The sequence below is a fragment of the Lepisosteus platostomus genome, chromosome 12 (assembly GCF_059453375.1).
Source record: "Lepisosteus platostomus isolate fLepPlt1 chromosome 12, fLepPlt1.hap1, whole genome shotgun sequence".
NCBI lineage: Eukaryota > Metazoa > Chordata > Actinopteri > Semionotiformes > Lepisosteidae > Lepisosteus > Lepisosteus platostomus.
Genome location: NC_142622.1, coordinates 31545867 through 31567324, shown reverse-complemented (window position 1 = coordinate 31567324; position 21458 = coordinate 31545867). Strand labels below are relative to the sequence as shown.

General features: G+C 35.9%; 1 protein-coding gene across 9 annotated transcripts in view; it reads left to right on the top strand.

The window, feature by feature from the left end:
• The window catches only part of LOC148651403 (DNA-binding protein SATB1-like), a 54788-nt gene that overhangs the window by 12171 nt on the left and 21159 nt on the right, over window positions 1-21458 (top strand). Inside the window, exons 1-8 of one of the 9 annotated variants that reach the window (XM_088601628.1) lie at window positions 3241-3770; window positions 6475-6713; window positions 8612-8788; window positions 9495-9621; window positions 10415-10538; window positions 14047-14158; window positions 14934-15011; window positions 17550-18001. In XM_088601628.1, the coding sequence (XP_088457754.1) occupies window positions 6500-6713; window positions 8612-8788; window positions 9495-9621; window positions 10415-10538; window positions 14047-14158; window positions 14934-15011; window positions 17550-18001 (1284 nt within the window). In that variant the 5' untranslated portion in view covers window positions 3241-3770; window positions 6475-6499. The other 8 variants (XM_088601626.1, XM_088601627.1, XM_088601632.1 and 5 more) reach the window with 8 other exon arrangements.

The window sequence follows — 21458 nt, the reverse complement described above, 5'->3', positions numbered from 1 at the left end:
CAAAAGGAAATACTGGAAAAATGATAACTGTGGGTAGTGGTTTGTGGTCCTGTCCTTTGTTTTTGCTAAGGTAGCACTGACTTCTGCGTGGCCACTATGTGGACAAGGCCAAGAATCCTGACCTTCAGGTTTGCATCCTAGTGGTGGCACTATATCTGTATCTGTAAAGGGACACTTGAAAAATCAGTTAAGGATAAGTAACACATGATAAACTGTGTTCATGTCAGGGGATTTGACAGGGCATAGCAGAGCAGCCTTGTCTGTGTTTTGATCTTTGTGTTATACTAAAGGTACGAGCAAGGAAAACATTTTCCCTAAAGATGGTGCTTCCTGCAGACTCTCTCACACAATGCCCACTCCACCAAAGACGGTCAGCTCTTCACAACTCTCACAACTCTTGGCACATCAGGTGGTAGACATGAATCTCTTTGTACACGAGTAGGCTATACTCAATCAAAACCTGTAGAGTTGTTATAGGAAAATGCATTTCTCACGACGCTGTCATACTGATTCTGTGCCACAATCAATAAACCAGTCTTGAGAATCCATCTGCAATCCTGCGACTATGCTTATTAGCCTTGTCCATACTAAGTTTTGTATAGCACTGCCTTCTATAAGGGATGCACCACGGAGTATTAAGCCCAAACAGTATTTTGACTTCATGCAAGTGCCCACCATTTGTTTAATGCCCACTCTTATACGCTGAGAACTGAAAGACCTAAAGCATAGGGGTGTTTTGAAACACTCCCGATACTTTCTTTATAATCTTATTTTCATATGCTAGTTTACAATCCTGAAATTTCTCAAACAACCATAGCTGCCGAGGTGACATCCTTCTGAAACTTCTTACATTTGTGAATTACATACTGCTTAATAAAGCATTATTCAAAGTCCAGATATGTGTGATTCCTGGGTGCATAGCATAGCACTTCCTATGAGAGGCATTTCCTTGAGATGCATAACCCACTGCTGTCAGCTGTCATTTACATGCACTGTAATTATAAGATAGTATTTCCTTTGGCATTGTGTCTGGCAATTATTATGTCGCCAAAATGTGGTTTATGTACAGTTATGTGAAGAATGGTGTCTATGTTTTTGTGGTATTGCAGACAAAACAGGTATGCTTGCTTTTACTAAGTCAATTTGAATCCTAGATTCCTACAGTAACCTTCAGGAAGAACTCTCCAAAGACATAACTGCATACAAAGAAAGCCATACCAAGCATTTCATTTACCTTATTTTCTGAAACCTGTTTAATGTAACAATAAAGCTGTTGGTTGTATATTGAGTAAACTAAATCTATTAAATTTAAATATTTGTATATACCTTAGAGACTATTATACAAAAAGAAACAATACTGCATTCTATATTTACTTAAATTTTAAAGTACTCACTTATACGGATTAAGAAAATCTCAATCTGCAAACCTCAACTGTTATAATGAATTCATTTTTTGTAATTGCCTATATACTATTTCATTTTTGATGTATTAATTTCCAAATATTTAACATTTTGTTTGTGCCATTTGTGTGACCCGAATACCTACAGTATGTGTTAGTTTATTTTACTGTATCTGCCTTGTGTTTTCTGCCACTGAATTCATTGAATGCATGTGCTCCTCCCCCAGAAACCCCATATTTAATATTTAATTTGAATTTTGAGGTTTGCACATTAATATATGACTTTCACCTTTGTATCACCATCTAAACTGAGCAATACTGGGACAGTTACTTAGAAGGCATTTCTGATATCTGATCAGTCACATACTGGGTCTTTTCTAATTATGTTTTCATCCACACTGCCTTATTTCCCGTTGGCTTTTTTATGTTTCCTGTTTTGAAGTTCATGTTAATTGTTTTGAAGTGTTTTGGGGTTTTACATTTATTACACAGTTATTGTTTTTAAAGACTTCTGTGTCTTGCCTTTATTCCAAAAGTATTTTCTATTGTTGTTATGCTTCTGACAAGGTATGTTCTCATATTTTCCAGCCTTTATCTCTGAATTTGTAAATGCTGCATGTTGCTTATGTCTTTAATGTTTGAATCTGTGCAGCAGTTGATGTTCTAGGTACTTTGATTAAGCAAGCATATGTTTAATAACTCACATTTTCCTACATATTCTGCGTTCTCTATAAAAAATAATTGTTTAGACTTCCATATTTAAAGAGTGTTGAACTGCATTTGCATCATTCTTTATGCTAGAGGAAATCTAGCAAATCAGTAACCACAAGATTATGATAAAATAAACACCTTGTGCCTACCTGTATTTTGACTGAATTTGCACTGTATTTGTGAAGTGGTGATGGAGACAATAATTAAATCTAGTTTCAGGCAATTTTGTGCAGGATTTATTTTTTTCCTAGGATAAATGTAACTTGAAACGGCTCTTTGGTGAGGGTGCATGAGTTTTCTTCCCACTTCACTTTTTTTTCCTACCCAACCTCTACCCCCTCTCCTATTGTGTGTATGGATAATGCAAGTGTCATTTGTGTTATGGTCAGGCTCTGCTAGTTCTGAAATTTGATCTGTTCAGCGCAGCTAATAATCTCTCTTTTCCTCAGCACTGTGCGCTGTGTCACCTGTGAATGCTGTATCCTGCCTGTGTGCAGCATGTGTTATTAATTCAGATATTCAGTCTATTCTGTGATGCTAATAATTCCCTTGCTCCTAGTGCTTCGCCTGTTCAGTGCCATATGGCGGGTGCTTTTGTGCTGTGTAAAATTCTGCAATATTTTTTGACGTTTTCCCAATACTTTTTGATATACCGAGTATAATCCATACAGCATGCGCGCATAATATATTTTCATTGGTAAAGTTATATTCCCAAAATATTGCACCGCTTTTTCTACTGAAAAATACATTTAGTTGTCACGTATTAAAAGAAGGTATATATTTTTTATTTTAAGAGAAATAGATATTATGTTGTTTGCAGGATATCCTTTTAATAATACATGAACACAGTGCCCGTTCTGTTTTGCTTTTGCTTATAATGATCAGCTGGCTACCGGAGATGCAACTGACGTATGGAGCACATAACTATAATATAGTTCTAATAGGTAGTTTATATAATGTATTTATCTGAATATATTCCTTTATAGTTACGATGCCTGTAATCTCCTTTCCTTGTTTCGCATTGTGTGTTACCAGACGTATTTGTGTGTGTGCTAGTGTGTGTGTGTTATTCTGTAATAAATGCAGAGCCGCCTCACTCTAATCAAGCTGATTAAAAATTCCTGCGCGCACAGCCGGAAATCGCACCCTCCTCTGTTTTCTTTCCACTTTTTAGTTTATTTTTCAGGTCCTAATTTCGCTAGGACATCGGATGACACGGCGTGATGTTTTGAGTGGTTCCGTACGCTCTTTAATACCCGATCATTTCGGCGTTATTTTCTACTGAAATGAGGAGAAAGAGGAGAGGCAGTAGCAGCACCAGCGAGGGGAGTGATGAGTCAATACAACTAATAATTTAATGGGGACACAGAGAGAGGGAGAGAGAGAGAAAGAGAAGCTCCGTCCGGGCACAAAAAACGACCAGAAAACATCACAACACAGGGATCAGACTTTAATTTTTAGCACGTTTAATCCGTATTTTCGATTGGAAGCTATAACGCACTTTTATACCTGTTAGTGACTGCAAAATCGCACATCGTCTTTTAAATGGGAAGACAGGTCGTTTTCGCATTTTCTCCTGGACAGTAGAGGCAAAACTAACGCACTGTTGGGGATCTTTTTACATATATTCCCTACCCAGTTTATAACAAGAGAACATAAGTATGTGTTTATCCTTATTCCGATCGTTGCTTTTTCGGTGCACACATGGTATTTTTTGTGCTGAATAGTGGTAACTCCGCAGGAGAACTCTATGCACTTGTAACCGGTATTGTACTTTTCAGGCATACGTTTCAGGTGTACCAATGTCTAGCTTAATGTGATAAGAATTTATCTCCGCGTCAGCGTTAATTAGTTGTTTGAAATATATAAGAAATCGACCGAGTTAATTTCTCATCCATGTTATCGTTTTTTATACAAGATAAAGTTCTCGGTTTTATACATTTCGTCTGCTGCTCTTGGAAAATCGCCTTTTTTCGCCTATTGGGGAGAGCGTATACAATCCGTTTAAAGAAGAGTATTAATGTCTGCTGTCATACAGACCTAGAAAGCGTCAAACTTTCAAGTGTTCCTTCCTTTGAAAGAACTTAAGTAAAAGAAGGCGCTATTCACCCAGGCTGCTGTGTATATGCTTTCAAGTTTTGAAGTGGTGAGTTTCAGGTTGGTTTTCCTAATTTGAGTTCAGCTGCACTGTTTCTGTTTCTAGATAGTACTCTTGCCTCTTTGTCTTTTTAAAAGGTCATCTCAAAATCCTGACCTGGAACACCACCAAATACGGAATCTGGACTGTATTTTGGCTTGAATTTGAAAATTAGATAACACCGAATGCTAGGAATTTAGAAGTTTGCCAGTAACTAGAATGATCTTTTATGCATGCATAAGAAAATGTCTTCAAATATATGAATATCGAAACAGCTATATTTGGGATTAGTCCTTACTGTTTTAAAATATCTTAATATGAATGTTGTTGCCTTATAATGCAGTATGAATGTTGTGATATTTTAAACAAGTAAAACCTATTTAGCATGCTCCGATATTGATGATATGAGGTTAAGTTTGGAAAACTAAAAAAAGTATCTCATAACCCAGGTATTTTGAAAGCAATGAAGACACTAGATGTCTTAAAAGAGGCTGTGTTCTAAATTTGTTATTCGTAAAAGCTTGAATTTTCCATGTTTTAATCTTTTGTTTATTCGTTATATTCTTTGTGGTAGGAAAACTTTTAAAACTATAGATTAATGTAAAAATCCAGAAATGAGGTAGGAATAACCATTTCTGTTCATCGGACCTCTGTAGATTGTCTCCCTGTAGTTTATTGTACTCCTGTAACCTCCAGTATGAGTTACCAGCTGTTCTGTGTAATACTATACTGTACCTTTTTGACATTGAAAAACAGCGGCAAAGAGAACAAACGGGCAGTGCTTTTTTGTTTTATTCTGCTTGAGTAAACATTTCCCATTGTGAAAGGTTGCTCTATGTACAATATTATCAAGAATATGCAAATGAAAGTTGTGAAAGTTTAAACAAAAATTCACGGCAGAGAACTTGGGGGTCCTGGTGGTGAATTAAGAATTTAATTGGTGGTGTCATGTAAGATCTTGCATAATATATTTGCTTAAGGCGTTTATAAAAGTTTACATGTGATTCTTTAATATTTAGTCTTTTTCACATCCAAGTACATGGACTGTTTAATGCAGGAATCAATTTAATGTTTTTGTATAATACTGTGCCTTGTTTTCTTTTCCTCGTGGGAATACAGAGAGATAGGCATACATAATATATAGTCTTTAAAAGGGGATCTGTGATGTCATAAACCATACAATGATTGCTTATTAAGATAAAAGGGGAAATGTGTGAAAAAATAAACTACAGAATTATACAGTTTCATATAGGGTTCCAAAATCTGTTTATTTGCTTTAGCACCCTTTGTAACAGTTTGTCACAGAACGCTTTTGCACTGCGTGATTTAATGGGTATAAAAGTAATGTCACTTTGCACTCTATAAATATAAGATATGAAGGAGTTCTAAATGTATTTCAAAATCATTTTGTGAAAACAATCAGCATTGTTATAACCTTCACCTTTCCTTCCAACGAAGAGTCTACAGACTGAGCTGGTGTATGAAAACCCATTACAAGTCTACAAATGGTTAACTAGGCAACTTGTTTGGAATACCAGACATCAGTGCTTCAGTAATTTCAGGCTCATTAAATTATTTTAAAAAAATCAGTAAATATGTTATTAAAAAATAAGAGCTAATTTTGTCTTATAAAATGAATATGCAGTTTCTCTAGTAGCTTGTTCTCTTTTTGCAAGGACATGATCATTCCATACATATTACTTCCCATGCAGTGTGCAATAAAAGGCCTCTTCAAATGTCACTTGAAAGGGTCTGTTTGTACCAATTGCTGTCTTATTAAGGTTCTTACTGAAGAGACTGTTGTACTATTACATTAATAATGAACCAGATGTACATGAGATTAAAAATGGAGTCAGATAAGTCCCTTGTTGAAGCTGGAAAGACTTTTTGTGTAATTCAGTATCAATATTTAGAAATGACTCTAATCAACTTCTTACAGTCTAAATAGTTTAAGACCTAGGTTCATATGGACTTATTTTAAGGCACTAGTATAGTTCTTTGTTAACATGTTACTGTCTTTGTGGACATTACTGAGTGGGCTTTTTATGAATGAGTTGTCACGTTTTTAACTCTTCTAAAAAACGTCATTTCCATAACCTGTAGAGGTTGTGGGTGGAGAGACAAGGTTTGAGCATTGCTCTGTTTTCTGTTTATGTAAACCTGACCGTCAGTGGCACTGAAGTGTTTTGTGTCTGCTCATTGCACAATTCAATCTTTTTCTCACAGGTGACTTTGAAAGGTGGCGCTGAGGATGATGGATCATCTCAGCGATCCTTGCCATGGGAAGGAGAACTGCGAGCTTCCCAATAGCATTGGAGATCCCAAGGCACCACCGACCAAGATCGCACGTCTGGAGCAGAATGGAAGCCCTCTTGGAAGGAGCCGTTTAGGAAGCACGGGGGCCAAACTTGCCGGGGTGTCTTTGAAACCTGGTGGACACTTGATGAAAACATGTCATAAGAGAGGTAACTCTTCCATTTTTTTTTTAGCACTTCAGGTCAGCTGGTGGTTGGTAATTACGACTTCACTGATCAGGTGATCATCTGGAATAAAAGGACTTTCATAGTGAAACGTTGCTTTCCTTAATGAGATGGATAGTTTTTCGTTTTATGCTGTTTTGTAGCAATGGGTTATTTGAAATCATTTTGGGAAGATGTTCGGTGAAATAAGATTAGGTTTCAGAAAGTTTTCATGTTATGGTCTATATGTATGCTGTATCCCTAGAAACATTTGAGACTTTTATAATTTAATATAATAATTTACAAAATAGTGTTGTCTGTCAATATATCTTTTAATATATGTAAATGTACTGCTTTTGCAGTGTTATGGGGAACATAGCTTTTATTGAAAGAGTGGCTATTTTATGTGGCTACTGCAACAGTTTATAGAAACTCCAGCTGAGTTTTTGTGTCTTAATGTTTTCAGAAAATTCTCTGAACTGAGCTATAGCTCCCAGCACACTTGGTCTTTAAATGTAATATTCAAAAACTTCTGAAAGGTTACAAAACATTTGCAAAGTTTTGAAGCAGCATAATTTATTGTTAGCTGAATAACATTTACCATACAGTCGTTTATTTTTTTTTCTGTGTTCCCTGAAAACAAAGCACATATTGATCCTGAAATGAACCTACACAGCAGTCCTTATTGTTAGATCTTTATCTATTAAAAATGGAAAAGCGGCACTTCAGCAAATTCTTTGGCCTCTGCTCATGATTACCCTATTTATTGATTGTTTGCCAGGAATGTATGCATCTTAAGAAAGCCAGGGTAAGAGCATTAAAAATATAATTTATTATGGCTTCTCAAACAGAGTGCATTAATATTATGCCACGAATCACTGGGGCTATATAAAAAAAGACTCTCTGACGCCTGAAAAGTTATAAGTTCCATAAATTCCTGAATAGAAGATTTCAGCTGTCTGGTATTATGTGATATTTGCACAGCAAACTGTAATGCCAGGACAGTTTTAGACAAGGATTCTACAGACTTGATTTCTTCTTATGGCAGCATGCTGTTTACCCAGACTCGTAAACCTTATGCAAAAGTTTAACACTGCCTTTAGCTTTAAATCATACTGTATTTTTAGCTCCTACTGGTCACCAGTGTTCTCTAGTTTTTATGTTGGAGGTTACTGAAAGTTGCCTCTGCTGCAGAAGGGAGAGTTCTAGGAACTGTAAAGTAATTGTGAAAAGCCAGCAGGCAGGAAGTCTATGTAATGCTGCTCCTTTTCATAGAAAGGTGGTCAAATGTAGTATGCACACCTTTGCAATGTTTCCTTATATTTGTAAGGCCAAGGGGAAAAAGGCACATTTTGATTATTTGGTTGTGAAATAATTTTCTGTTAATTCTGATTTGAATTGACCCAGGTCTTAAGTGCATCCAGCGTGTATCTATATTTGGGAGCAAAATACTGACAGAAAGAACAAATGTTAAACCACCTTATTTAGAGATGCCGGTTTCTGGATGGACTGTAAACTTTATTTTTTTATACATTTTTTAACTATTGTAAAATAGTGACAATTATGACTCTGTGCTTACTATATATGAGTGTTTGGTAAGTTGTATTATTTAAACGTTCTCTCTATTTTGCAGTGATTTACTAAGAAAATGCATGTCTTAAATAGACATTTCTATTGGCTGATAAAACTTGGGTTGTGCTTTTTGCTTTATAGTAAAAGTTAAATAGTACAAATCTTTTTTTGGTATTTCTGTTAGAAAGGCATGTTGATTTGGTGTCCTAACGCATTTTCTGTTAATGTTTAAAGCATTAAAGCTTTCTGATTTTATAATGGAAAGATCAAGATACATGTTTTCTTTCTGCTACTACTACTTTCACATGATAGTGCTACCTTTCTCTTTGTAGGGAACATGCTTCCAGTGTTTTGTGTTGTTGAGCATTATGAGAGTCCTATTGAATTCGACAGCAAAGAGGAGCATGCAGAGTTTGTGTTAGTGAGAAAGGACATGCTCTTCAACCAGCTCATTGAAATGGCACTGCTTTCTCTCGGATATTCCCACAGTTCTGCAGCTCAGGCAAAAGGTAGGCATTAATTAAAATGTATAATAATTACAGGTTGCTGTGGGTGTTTATTGAAAATCTACTTTACTGCACAAATATATAACAAGGTGACATCTAATTAAAAGAAGGCACTACATTAAAGCTAAGGTGAATCATTTCTGCTTCAGAGTGAACCCTGAACAGATTTTCACTTTTCTTGATTCTAATAATACATTTTCCAGGTGGGACTGAAGGTAGACTTGGCTTTGATGAGTTTATGGTAATTATACTCCTGTAGCACCAGCTATTTTAAGATGTTAAACTTTTTCCCTCTGTAATCTTTAACTTTTTTTAAAATTGTTGTGTAAAGCAATGAAATACCAGCAAGTTTGCCAATTTCACTTTTAGTCAAGGAAAATATCATGCTTAGCAAAAGTATTATAAAATATGCATTTATCTATTCTCGTAATGTTCTTCAGCATGTTGTGTACAGTCATACATGCTTATTTTAAATGCTGTCAGAATAAGATTTGATATTTTAAAAATGCAGCAATCTTCTGTAGCAAGCAAACTGTTGATGGATTTTATTAGGCATTTCAGGAATAATTATGTTGGGCATAGTTATGTCCACAAACAGTCTGTAATTTATTGGCAGTATTGTTTTTGTCCTTACACTTGATTGATTTGTGGTGTATTGTACCATAGGATTTAAGACCGAGTCCTCTCCTTTTTTCTCTCTCTGTGACAGGCCTAATCCAGGTTGGCAAGTGGAATCCAGTCCCCCTCTCCTATGTAACAGATGCACCGGACGCCACAGTGGCAGACATGCTGCAGGATGTGTATCATGTGGTCACACTGAAAATTCAGTTACACAGGTTAGTCACAACACACCAGTCGTGGGGAATAAATGACTGTTTATCAGGATTGTTGTTCTTTTTTTTTTTTCCTCTCTGTAAGCTTGCAGGCTTCTTAGCACTTTTAAGGTGTTCCTAAACATTTCTGTTTCCTTCATTTTTACACCAATTGTGTTCAGAGGTTGTCTGATGAAAAAGGTTGTATTGAATACTTCAATCAGACGCATGTTTTGAGCAGCATCTGTTTCATGTCTTGCTGTCTGTGATGGACATTGTGTATGTGATGTAAGAGGTTTGAGTACTGTATGTGATGACATTTATGGAAGACATGCACAATTGTAGAACATTGCTTGCGATTTCTTAATGTAATTGAAAGCATGTTTTTCCCGCATAGCAACGTGTCTTACAAATGCATTTATTTTAGGGTAAGGCAAAAACAGACTTCATAATTGTGCTGCAAGTACAGTATGTATTATACTGTATGAAATTTAAGTTCTCGTGTTCATGTACATTATAGGTTAAAACTGAATCTAGGCAGTAACACCTTAAATTGTTTCACCAAGCACATCAGAGCAGGAAGGTAGAAGTAACATGAAATAATAGTCGCCACATGCAGCTGATGTATAATTCATGCATCAATACAGCAGATGTGTTGTATAAAGTAATTAACTAATCAGAACAATCAGGAGACTGAGAGCAATCTCCAGATGCATCTGCTTGATGCGCCAAATGAAATCTGTCTGTCTTAAAGGAATGCTTGCAGCAGGATGCAGCCTTGTATTAATCCTCTCTTTAATCTATCCCCTCCATGCAGTTGCCCTAAACTGGAAGACTTGCCTCCTGAACAGTGGACACATTCCACAGTAAGAAATGCCCTCAAGGAGTTACTGAAAGACATGAACCAGAGCTCATTGGCTAAAGAATGTCCCTTGTCACAGGTGCTGAAGCTTTAAACAAACAAAATACAGTAACAGCAACTGCAGTGTCCCTTTTCAAATGCCAAATGCCTGACGGAGTGTAAAGCAGTTTTCTGAACCAGACAAAGCACTTCAAATCTGTGGCAAATGTAAATGTTAAAATCGGGAATATTTAACAATTGGTGTATGCATTTGTGAGGTTTAGTGTTGGAAAACATTGGACAACCTGAATTTTTAGTATAAATATTTCTTTGAAGCCCTATTTATTTAGCAATTTTCAGGCTTGTGTCATGTTTTTTGCACCCTCATTTATCTGCTTTAGACAAAACAAAAGCTCCAAAATATTGTATCGTATAAAATAAATATTTGGCATTCCTGCATTAAATGCAAATTTATAATTCATTTTTTTCCTTGCTGCCTTCATGAAAGAGAACAGTATATTTATTGCATCTAGCACAGGAACAATCTAAGGTGGAAATAAATTTATGTTCATATTTCCTGTATAGAATTGCCTTCCCAGAACAACAATAATAATTTATGCTTCAGGCAACTGTGAGTTTGAAAAGAATATAGAATTGCAATGTTGTAAATAGTCCCTCAGTGTCATTAAGCCTGAAATGAGGTCCAATCCTAGCAGATCTATATAATGTGGTGTGCTTAATGTTTGCATGTCAAGAATTCCCTTAAGTAGATTTGACTGCCTTCAGAGTTCACACCCTTGTGGATGCAAATATAAAATCCTACTCTACTGGCCAAACCAGTCACTGTACATTATTCTGTTAATGTCAGAATGAGACACATTTAACAGCAGGTGAGCTAGCTTTATACTTCATGAGTGACTAGAAAAGGGGGAAATAAAGAGAAGACTGTTTGACTAGCAAGAAGTGATTGACATCTGTTTTAGGATTAGTGTTTGCCAGACATTCAGCACAGGAATCCAATGAAGAAAGGTTAACAAAGTGGAATCCATTGATGGAACTACCCTTCATTTGATCAAATCTTGAAAGTGGAAATTTTTTTATATGACTGTTTTTTCATAGTCTTCTGGTACAGTAATGTTTTTATTGCTTCATGTAGATCAGAGACTGTAGTCATGGTTTGGGCATTGGAATAAACTGCACACAACATTCATTTTGTATATTTATATTGGAAAGACTTGTAAATAGAAAATTAAATCGATAGAATTGCTGCTTGGTTTATGTTGATGTATAGTCTCTTTAGCTTTGAAAGGACATTTTGTTTTAAAGATAAATGTACTTATTTGCTTATAAATTTACTTATTTTACAATTTCTTAATTTTATGAATTTGCTCTCATGCATCAGCAGTCTTTCAAGAGATATTTTCCAGTGATCAGGCTTAACCCCTGTCCTCTTTGAAACTAGAGCAACAAAAGAATTCCCCACCCACCCCCTGCCCCTGAAAGAGCAGCTGTTTAGTTGCATAGCAGCAAATAGCCATCAAAAGCCATCTTTGTGGACTGCTTTCTAGAGCTGTCAGAATCTGAAGTAATAGATTTTTTTTTTTGCCTGAACTGGTGTCAAAAGAGGTTGTGATTAAGATGTTTTAAAAGAAGGGGAGAGGTGCCGTCTTTCTAGTACAATAGGGATTAAAGATTTGGTTAATAAGAAACTTAACTAAGAGTTGAAAGGGAGTCACATTTGTAGATCTACTCATCTTTGTGTCTCTCCCATCACGGAAAGTAAAATAGATCGTTTTACCTGATAACGTCTTCTGTGACTTCCTGGGCATTCTGATCAGGTTGTAGATAATCGTAATTTAAAGGGGCCATGTGTTATCCTGTACCTGTTGAAAACTGCTAATGTAATGGAAACTGTATGTGTATGTATTTGGTTGCTGTTCTTGCTGTGAATACACCAAGACAATATCTCAGGAGACAGTTTTGATGCATTGCAAGAGATGCATGATTAATGAATTACATTTATTAAAACATCTGTGTCAAGACACTGGTATTCTGGAGTCATCAGTAGACCCTGCTGAGAATCATTACATCAATATTTTAACGATAATAATGATAATGATAGATGCAGATTTTTTTTTCTCAAAAGAGAAAAGTGTTTAAAACTTTGACAATAAAATAATTTGGTTATTGTTTCAGTAATTTCAGCAATAAATGCTTCTGAAAGGATTGACGTCAGCCATTTTTTCTTTCAGTTTCACAACGTTTAGAAGTCAGTGAGATTAAGGCAAAGGCTTCTCTCCTGCTTGATTTCTTTTGTATTAGAATTCTGTTTTGAAGTACTGTAATGTCTGAAAGGGTTGACCTGTTTGGACCATATGTAATCGCAAATCTTTCAGACTGAAACTTGAGTGTATTCCTTAGGAGTAAAATTAATACTGCACAAGACATTTAAGGTTTTAAATATTAGTGTGTAATGGCAAATTAACTGAAAATATCATGCAAACCTTAGGTAATATACCAATTGGAATGTCTTTTGGCTTAAAAAAAATGCAATTACAGCTGGGATTTTTTTTTGTATTCAGAAATGTAATTTTTGAGAATACAGTGAGTCATAAATTACATTTACAGTTCCCCTAGTATGTTCCATCAATACCAAGGTTATGGAGAAGAGAGAAACTGTTCAGAAAGAAGTTGTCTTGCACTGCCTTGCACTCTGAAGCTGATTTTGTTTTGTACTTAAATGCATATCGCATTTTCTTTAACATCATGTCATGAAAAAAATCTTTGCTTCCTGCTGAAGAGTTAAGTCACTGTTATGTCTTTTAGACAAAGCCAGAGGGCTAATAATGCCCCAAAATATTCAGATTTTTATAGAAATAGTAAAGATGGCATACCTGTAATTTGAAAACAGATGGTTTCGTCTTTTGAATATTTATAACAATCAAAACAATCTCTATGCTATTCACCCTCAGGCCTGTAAGGTGTTAGAAACAGCTTCAATTTAATAAAAAAGAAATCTCTCTTGTTTTTGAAGAATGCATAAAAAAAGTTGAATAAAATTTAAAGACAACACCAACTTGTCATTTATATGTACATACAGATAGTTAAGGTATTCAATAATTTGGTATAGACTGTCATTTGGAAACCCAGCAGTTTTGATATGCACTTTTCTAGTGGAATAAAGCAGATTGTACTGAACACTTCAAAGTTAACGTGGAAAAACAAAGTGGCAGTTTTAAATGGCTATTTCTAGAGGCTAAAATTTAAGATTGATTTCTTTAAAAAAAACAGTTATATTTAATCTAAGTGCACCAAATAAAACTACCATTGCTTCAGAATTCAGCTTAGCTTAAATAACCCTACTGAAAATTTCTTTATGCTCTCTCAGGCTTGTTGGCATTTGTTGTAAAGGGATATTTTTTAGACAACAAAAAGACAGAAATGCATGTGGCTCTTAAACTGAAATATTCCTGTTATTTTGTAAAAAGGAAATGTTCAATTTCTTTAATAGATATAGGATGCATGTGAACAAAACAGAATTTTAATACATTACGTTCAATTTGAACCTGGCAGCTTTTTTTTGTACAACACTCTTTTCTCTGTTGCAGAGTATGATTTCTTCCATTGTGAACAGCACTTACTATGCAAATGTCTCGGCAGCAAAATGTCAGGAATTCGGGCGGTGGTATAAACATTTCAAGAAGACAAAAGATATGATGGGTAAGCAAAATGTCTTAAAATTGTAATCCTAGTAATCATCCCACCTTGAGTCCAGTTTTCAATTCCAACTACAGTTCAGCTGTCAACCTGGTGTTCTTACTAAATTCTTCAATGATTGTTTTATTTGTAATACAACAATTATGATTCTTGGGATTTGTTGTGTAGATTCATTGTGTTCTGCTTTATCATGTGTAAATTTTAAAGAATTAATTTAAACGATACTTAAAACAATACATAAATATACCTTATGGATCATTTGTATGGATTCCCATACCAAATGTATTCCTGTGACGCCATATGACTTTAATACAAATAGACAACAGATCAAACAAGTAAAATTGCACTTGAGGAAACAAGTAACAGAACACATTCTCATTTCCAAATACCAACTCATTTAATTTCAGAAACTTTGTCTTAATGTAACGTATGTGTTGTATCAAAAGGGTAAAGTTTAGCCCTCTTTTCATTTTTATATTTCACATTTAGCTCCAGGAAAGTGACCTGTGACATATGAACAAGACCAAAGTGTAGCCTATGTTTTGTTCCGTCATTATTTGCGACAGCCTGATTAATTTAAGTTTCAATGTTTTAAAAAATAGGAAAATAATGTCTAAAGTGTAAAGTCTTTCAACACCAGCTAGCCATCAAGTATATGGCCTCACTTCCTAATACCAGATTGTGTGTCTTGGGACTGTTAAGTGGCAGGCAATATTTAATACGTAATGAGTAGCTTAATGAATTTTTCCCATATTTTTGTACGTGTGTATTTGCACAGTAGCGTGCCAGCCCTCCCAGCTGGAGGGATACCTGGAAACATGCATTCTCCACGACAGTCCAAGATCCACTGCAGTAGGTATGTGAGAAAATAGAAACTTTAGAGGCTTCAAAACTGGCAGAGTCTGATGCCTATGGCCTAAGCCTTCCTCTGCTTTTTTTTTTACTCTGAAAATCAATACTGTTGTTCTGATAGTGAAAGGGTGATAAAGTAAATAGTTCTGTTTTAATGTTAAGTCATGTCCAATATTCTATAGGACAAGATGTGCTGCTAGTCCATTTTACTACTTGCTGTCTGACGTTTCTTCATTTAGAAAATGCAGTCTGAACACACTGTGTTTATCCCCAGCTTAAAAAAAAGATGATTTCATGGTTTTAAAGTTTTGTCATTTTTTATTTTCACATAAACCTCTGTGCATTGTGTTGTTACTTTGCAGATTTCAGATTACTTCTGAGAGGATCACGAAGGTCTAGAGCACACATTAGGTTTTGCACATACAGAGCATGCAGAGGAGCATTTGAGGGATTTTTTTATCCTACATATTTGTTTTAGGAGAATTGTTAGGATGTAGGAAGAGGGACTACATTGAAGAGAAACTCCTACTGTGAATCTAAACATGACTGTTTAACTTTTTGATGGTCAAGAACAGTGACATTTCTCAAAAATTGCTAGTGGCTTCTTGTAAAACTTGAAATCCACGAAGAGCAGTGGCTTTTCCACACTGAGCTATTCCAAAGAAAAAAAAAAGGTTTCCTGTTGTTTTACGCTTCAGGAGGTCTGCTCCTTCATGGAACAAGTATTTGTCCCATAGCTGTATTTTTTTCATTGTTGGTGACGACCCCTTCTCATTATTATTTTGCTGTATGGCTTTGGCTTTTTGTGCGAAGCTCACATAGGGACGTCTCTTAAGGTTTGCCATCCCTTTCATTTTTGATTAATTTTCAAACCACATGAAGAAGTTTGCCTCCTAGCTGTTTATAGATTGGTGAAGACAAACCACGTTGTCAGTGTTTGTGCGAGAGGAAAAAATAATATGCGCAATAGGCTTTTGCGTTGTTCCCCCCCTAGAGATGGAAGAAACATTGGAAACATGTGTTCATGTGATCTTGTGGTTTTCTTCCTCCACTGAAATCTTTTCTGCAGTGCACTGTAGGGTGATGTCCATTTCTATGATATTTTCATTAGAATTTGTCTCCAGAGACATTCCTTTCTTTTGGCCTTTTTCTAGTTTTCTTTTTAGTATTGTGCACTGCCAGGGAACTGTAACTCTTAATGATTTTCATTTTGGAGTGGTAGCACGTGGAATTCATTATTCAGAAAAAAGATGCAGACTATACCTGTTTATTCCTCTGCATATTGTTCTGTCAAACGTTTAGAAATAGAGAAATTAATTGGTTCTGGAAGTAATGGTGAATATTGTAAAAATATTTTCTGTTTTCTACATTTCAGTGCATGCTAAAGTGTTTTGTGGCAAACCATTTTCCTTTTTCAGCTACATAATATTTTACAATCCTCCCATCTATCCTTCAGGTATTGTTTTGGTAGTTTTCTGTAGATCCATTTTTTTTCTTTCCAGTCATGTCATAGGGAAAAAAAATATCAACTGTTCTAGTTATAATATCGGTAATGCTACAGTGTCTCACTTAAAGCTTAACTGAAATGTCAAGTTGCTGCAAGTTTCCTAATGTATAGTTGGGATATTTAATTATATAAAATAAAGCAGCAGACATAACAATTAGATAAGTGTAAATTAAGAATATTAACATTCTCAGGTTGAACTATATAGCTATTAAATAAAATTGCAGAACAAAAATCAACCTTATGCTTTTCTACACGTGGTTCAGTTCTTGGTAGCTTAGGCTTCTCGTGTTTGTAGTGCTTTGCTAACTTTGACAGGTTATATTTAGATTGTTCCATATTACATTATTTTAGTTAAAAGTGTACAAAATGATTTATGCTTATCAGTTATTGTTTGGATATATTTTTAGTAACACTTTTGCTTAAAATTGTCAATGTAGTTCTGTCTGGCCAAGGTTTTTTTTTTTTTGTGCTCACATGATACTGTCATGGTGTTTATAAACTAATTACCACATCTACTAAGTAATGCATCTCTGTGTTCATACAGTGCACTCCATTATGTGCAAGAAAAATGTGAATGTGAAGTGTCCTCCTAAAATGGTGTTTGTTTCAGTGTGTGCCTTTTTGTTGGAGCTATGCGTTACTTTAGTATTTAATTTTTAACATTTTTAAATTTGTATCTTTAGTTTGGCTTTTCAAGAGGCATTAGAATTTGGCTGTTGGTACAATGTTTCTTTGCTGTTGTTAAAGAATATTGATGGCTTTCAGTATGTTATGAATCAAAGTATAGAATATAATGTAATGGGTGACTGCTTTCAGAAAGCATCCTCCTTAAATATAAATCTGATGGCATGTACAGTAACTGTTGCATTATTGGGAACATCTATTATTTTGTTTAAACTGGCTACACTTTGGGTTGTTGGTGTCTGCCTTGATCACCTCAGTTATCCAGCAGTATTGGAGCACTCTTTGATATAGTGACTAGCTATGTTCCAGAAATATTTTGCAATTTCACGTTTCCTTTTCTTCTCATTGCAGCTGAAATGGAAAGCCTGTCTGACCTGTCTCCACCAGGCGCTAACCATGTGAATTTCAGTCAGCAGCCTATTCCTGGAAGCACTGCTGAACAGCCACCTTCCCCTGTACAGCTTCCTCATGGAGGGCAGACATCAGTTCGATCCCAGATGCCTAGCTTGCACCCTGGTCTTGTGTCCACACCCATCAGCCCTCAGCTGGTCAACCAGCAGATAGTGATGGCTCAGATCTTAAACCAGCAGTACGCGGTGAACAGAATCTTAGCACAGCAGTCTCTCAGCCAGCAGTACCTGAACCACCCACCAGTCAGCCGTTCCCTCAATAAGCCACTCGAACAGCAGGTCTCCTCCAACACTGAGGTGTCTTCCGAAATTTACCAGTGGGTGCGTGATGAACTCAAGAGAGCTGGAATCTCCCAGGCGGTATTTGCCCGTGTGGCTTTTAACAGGACTCAGGTAAGACTTTGTAAGATATTTTTCATTATATTCTTGTCATATCTGTCCTTGCTGTGTGGGTCTGGACTGAAACCTATCCTTTAATACAGTGTCTAAAGTTTGTAATTAAAACCTGTAGATGTAATAGGATGCCTGTATGGTTTCAGTACTTAGAAAGCCTTGACATTTGTTAGTGTTTTTCTGATTCATTCATTTCACTATTCATAGTTATTTTTAATATGCTCTGTTTGACACATAGATGGGATTATTGTTAAAGTGTTGCAACACCTATCAAGGTGGTAGTGTGACTGTTAGCACTGCTGCCTCACAGCTGGGGTACTGGGTGTCCCAGACTGGAATTCTTCTGTGTAGGGTTCTCCTAGTATTTGTGTGGGTTTTCTGAGTGTTCTGATTTCATCCCATATTCCAAAGGTGAGCTAGATCAGTTCAATGGATATCCCGGCATGTTTGGTGTGCAATGGATTGGCATCCCATCCTGGGTGTAATGTTACCTTGCACTATCTGTTGTGGGGATAGGCTGTGGGTTGCCACAACCCATCTGAGGCAACCATTGGAAGTTTTGTATTTTAGTTTTTCAACACTATTTTTTTAAGCCTAGACTTAGTTTAGTCTCTATATGATGAGGAACACAATTAGGTTCAGAATTAAAAAAAAATCTAATAAAATGTTACTTGGACCAGAAAATGGACCAGAAATGTTTACATTTGAATTTGCATTAAAGATAAATGGTTAATGTTTTAATGCTGTATTAAGTTATATTTATGTCCTTGGATCTAGTTCCGTTTTGAGAATCTGTGCCACCTACTTTACTACACAAAACACACTTTTTATAGGCACATGTAGTCCTGTCCTGTAATCGTAATTTAGCATACTTATTAGGATTGTCCCACATGCTAAGGATGAATGATTTTCATGTGGAATAAGATTGCAGTAGCACACTTAAGAGCTGTTCTTGGCAATCCTTATCATACCACATGCTGGAGTTCTAAGGAGGAGAATCAGGGTGATGGAGAAGAATAGCTCCTTAAGACTTCTTGGTAGAGGAATTCACTGTCTAGAAATAGGAAGGTCTTATCTTGAAGTATTGGAGACACTGATCCAACTCTGCTGAGATGAGTCCTTAAACCATCTGTGGCTGAACTCTCCACTGCAACAAACTGGCCTCTCCCAGCGTGCTGTGATTAGGAATTTACATTTGAGAGAGCCCTTAAATGAAAAGCGGTTTCATAAAACTGGGAAAAATGACAAATAATTTCTTTGTGTACAGTTCCCTTTGCACTGCACTATTTGTGTACAGGATGCTTATTCCAGTGCTTTCTTAATTGCTTAATTTTGTTTAGTTTAAAAGGTAAAATACTAAGTAGAACAGGAATGTGACTGTTATTTGCACTACTGTACATTACATCTGCATGTAGCTCAACATACAACACAGCCACTCAAAAGGATCTTGGTATCTTTCTTGGCATCCTGCTAAAAGCTCTTTGTTTGCTTTGAGCAGCAGTGCCTGTTTTGACCTCATGATTACTGAAAACAGTAACTGACCAGAATTCAGGGTTCCAGTGGGCCAAAAATCATACAAGGGTTCTCTGTAGGAGAGAAGGGGTATATGGTGCACTCTGCTCACAATGTCTTTGTTTCAAAGCAATGCAAGACTACATAGTAAACCAGAGAGCCAAATGTCTTTGCTCACACCTTTAGTTCAATATCATTGTTTTCAAATGGCTGGTTTTGTGATGGACTGGTCATAGCCCCTTCACTCCTCATGATGTGGGAAAAAAATTAAAAATGAGGTTAACATATTCCGAATCTCTTCTTGAAACTAGACCAGAAGGCAATTTGTCACTTTTCAAATTAAGTACAATTAATTTAGTATAATTTTTTGTTAGGTTAATGCCTGGGTTTTTCACAGCTTGGACATCTCTATAAAAGAAGATCGAAGTACTCAGAATCTCTCTGAAGCTTTTTGTTCGCATGCGTGATGTGTACTTTGTCTGATTGCTGGAACTCTTAATTGTGACAAAAGTAAAATATTACCATCTGAATTTTGGTCTACAGTCTAAAGATATAGATCTTTTTGAAGATGAATGTATTAGTTTTAAAAAACACATTGTGATGTGACAGTTGTACACATTAAAGGCAAAGTGGAAGGGGTTGTAACTGTTAAGTTTAAGTGTAATTTACTGCTTTAATGAATGTGCTGTTGCTTCTCTTTATAGAGCTTGATTTCCTGTTTATCGCACTTTTTTCTTGTCACTAGTTTGATATTAGTTACTCCACGTATCTTCATTCATGTCAGTCATTTATCACATCATGTCATTGTAAGGAATGTTTTTCTACATTCAACATATGTTTGCTTCAGTGTTTTTTTTTAACTGAATTAACCATTTGCAATAATACAAATGCATTAGTTTCCTAATTATCACAAGAAAGGTTATAGAAGATAGATGTATTCTGTTGGTGAATTAAGAGGGAATGAACACTCATCTACATTTTATTAAAGCACATTATTAGAACCGTTTAATCTGAATTCTTTAAAAGACTGACTGCCATGACAACTCTGTTTGCTGTCAGGTAAGACAGAAAAATGTCTGTGCTCTAATACATCTGGCAAACAGCCAGGCTTCTGGGCGGAGTCTGGTCACGGACCACCACTAAAACATGTGATTTCAGTTTATGGCAAGAAAAAGATAATGTCTAAAGATGTTCTGCATATTTTTGGGAGGTTGCAGCAAACCACATTTCTTTTCAGGAGCTTTGAAGTTCTGTGAGGCTGATAAAATCTATTGGAATCAGTGATTACGTTCAAAGAGGAGACTAAGTGGAGACCAGACAGGCGATGTTTTGTGCAAATTGGCAGACTCTTTAATTTATCTACAGTTTAAAGAATTCATAATGAGCTTTTGAAAGCTCTGATAATATTTATTGTACATTTTTCTGCAGTGTCCTAATGAACATTGCTTGTAATGACATGTAATCTTCTGTTGGAGGGGGAAAAAGTATACCAAGATCTGTTTGTGAAACAAACTAGTCATGCCAGTTTTCTGAATCTTTATTTTTTTCTTAATAAAACAAGGTAGACATGTGCATGCCCTTCAGTTTATGTAGACGGTTTAACCCTCAGGATTATTTGGTTTCATTGTATGTAATGGTTCAAACCAACATACAGTGAAACACACTAAAATTACTGTATTCCAGTGCATGCCCTTGGGCTTCTCAGGTTAAGTGGTTAACCATTAAGAAGCATGTCTCCGAACAGACCTGTAGAGCAAGAGCCAGGTTCAATGAGATCTGTCCCCACTCCTTGCTTCCTTAGTGTTATCTGGTAGTTGTTTATAACTCTGCCCTTCAGAGTTGTCTGGTGCACTTTTATTATTTCTAACTTGAAAGGTTGAGTTAAGAGAATCTTGAGTTTGTGTGAAGCTGAAAGAACTAATCTTGCACATTCTAAGTTTAGACA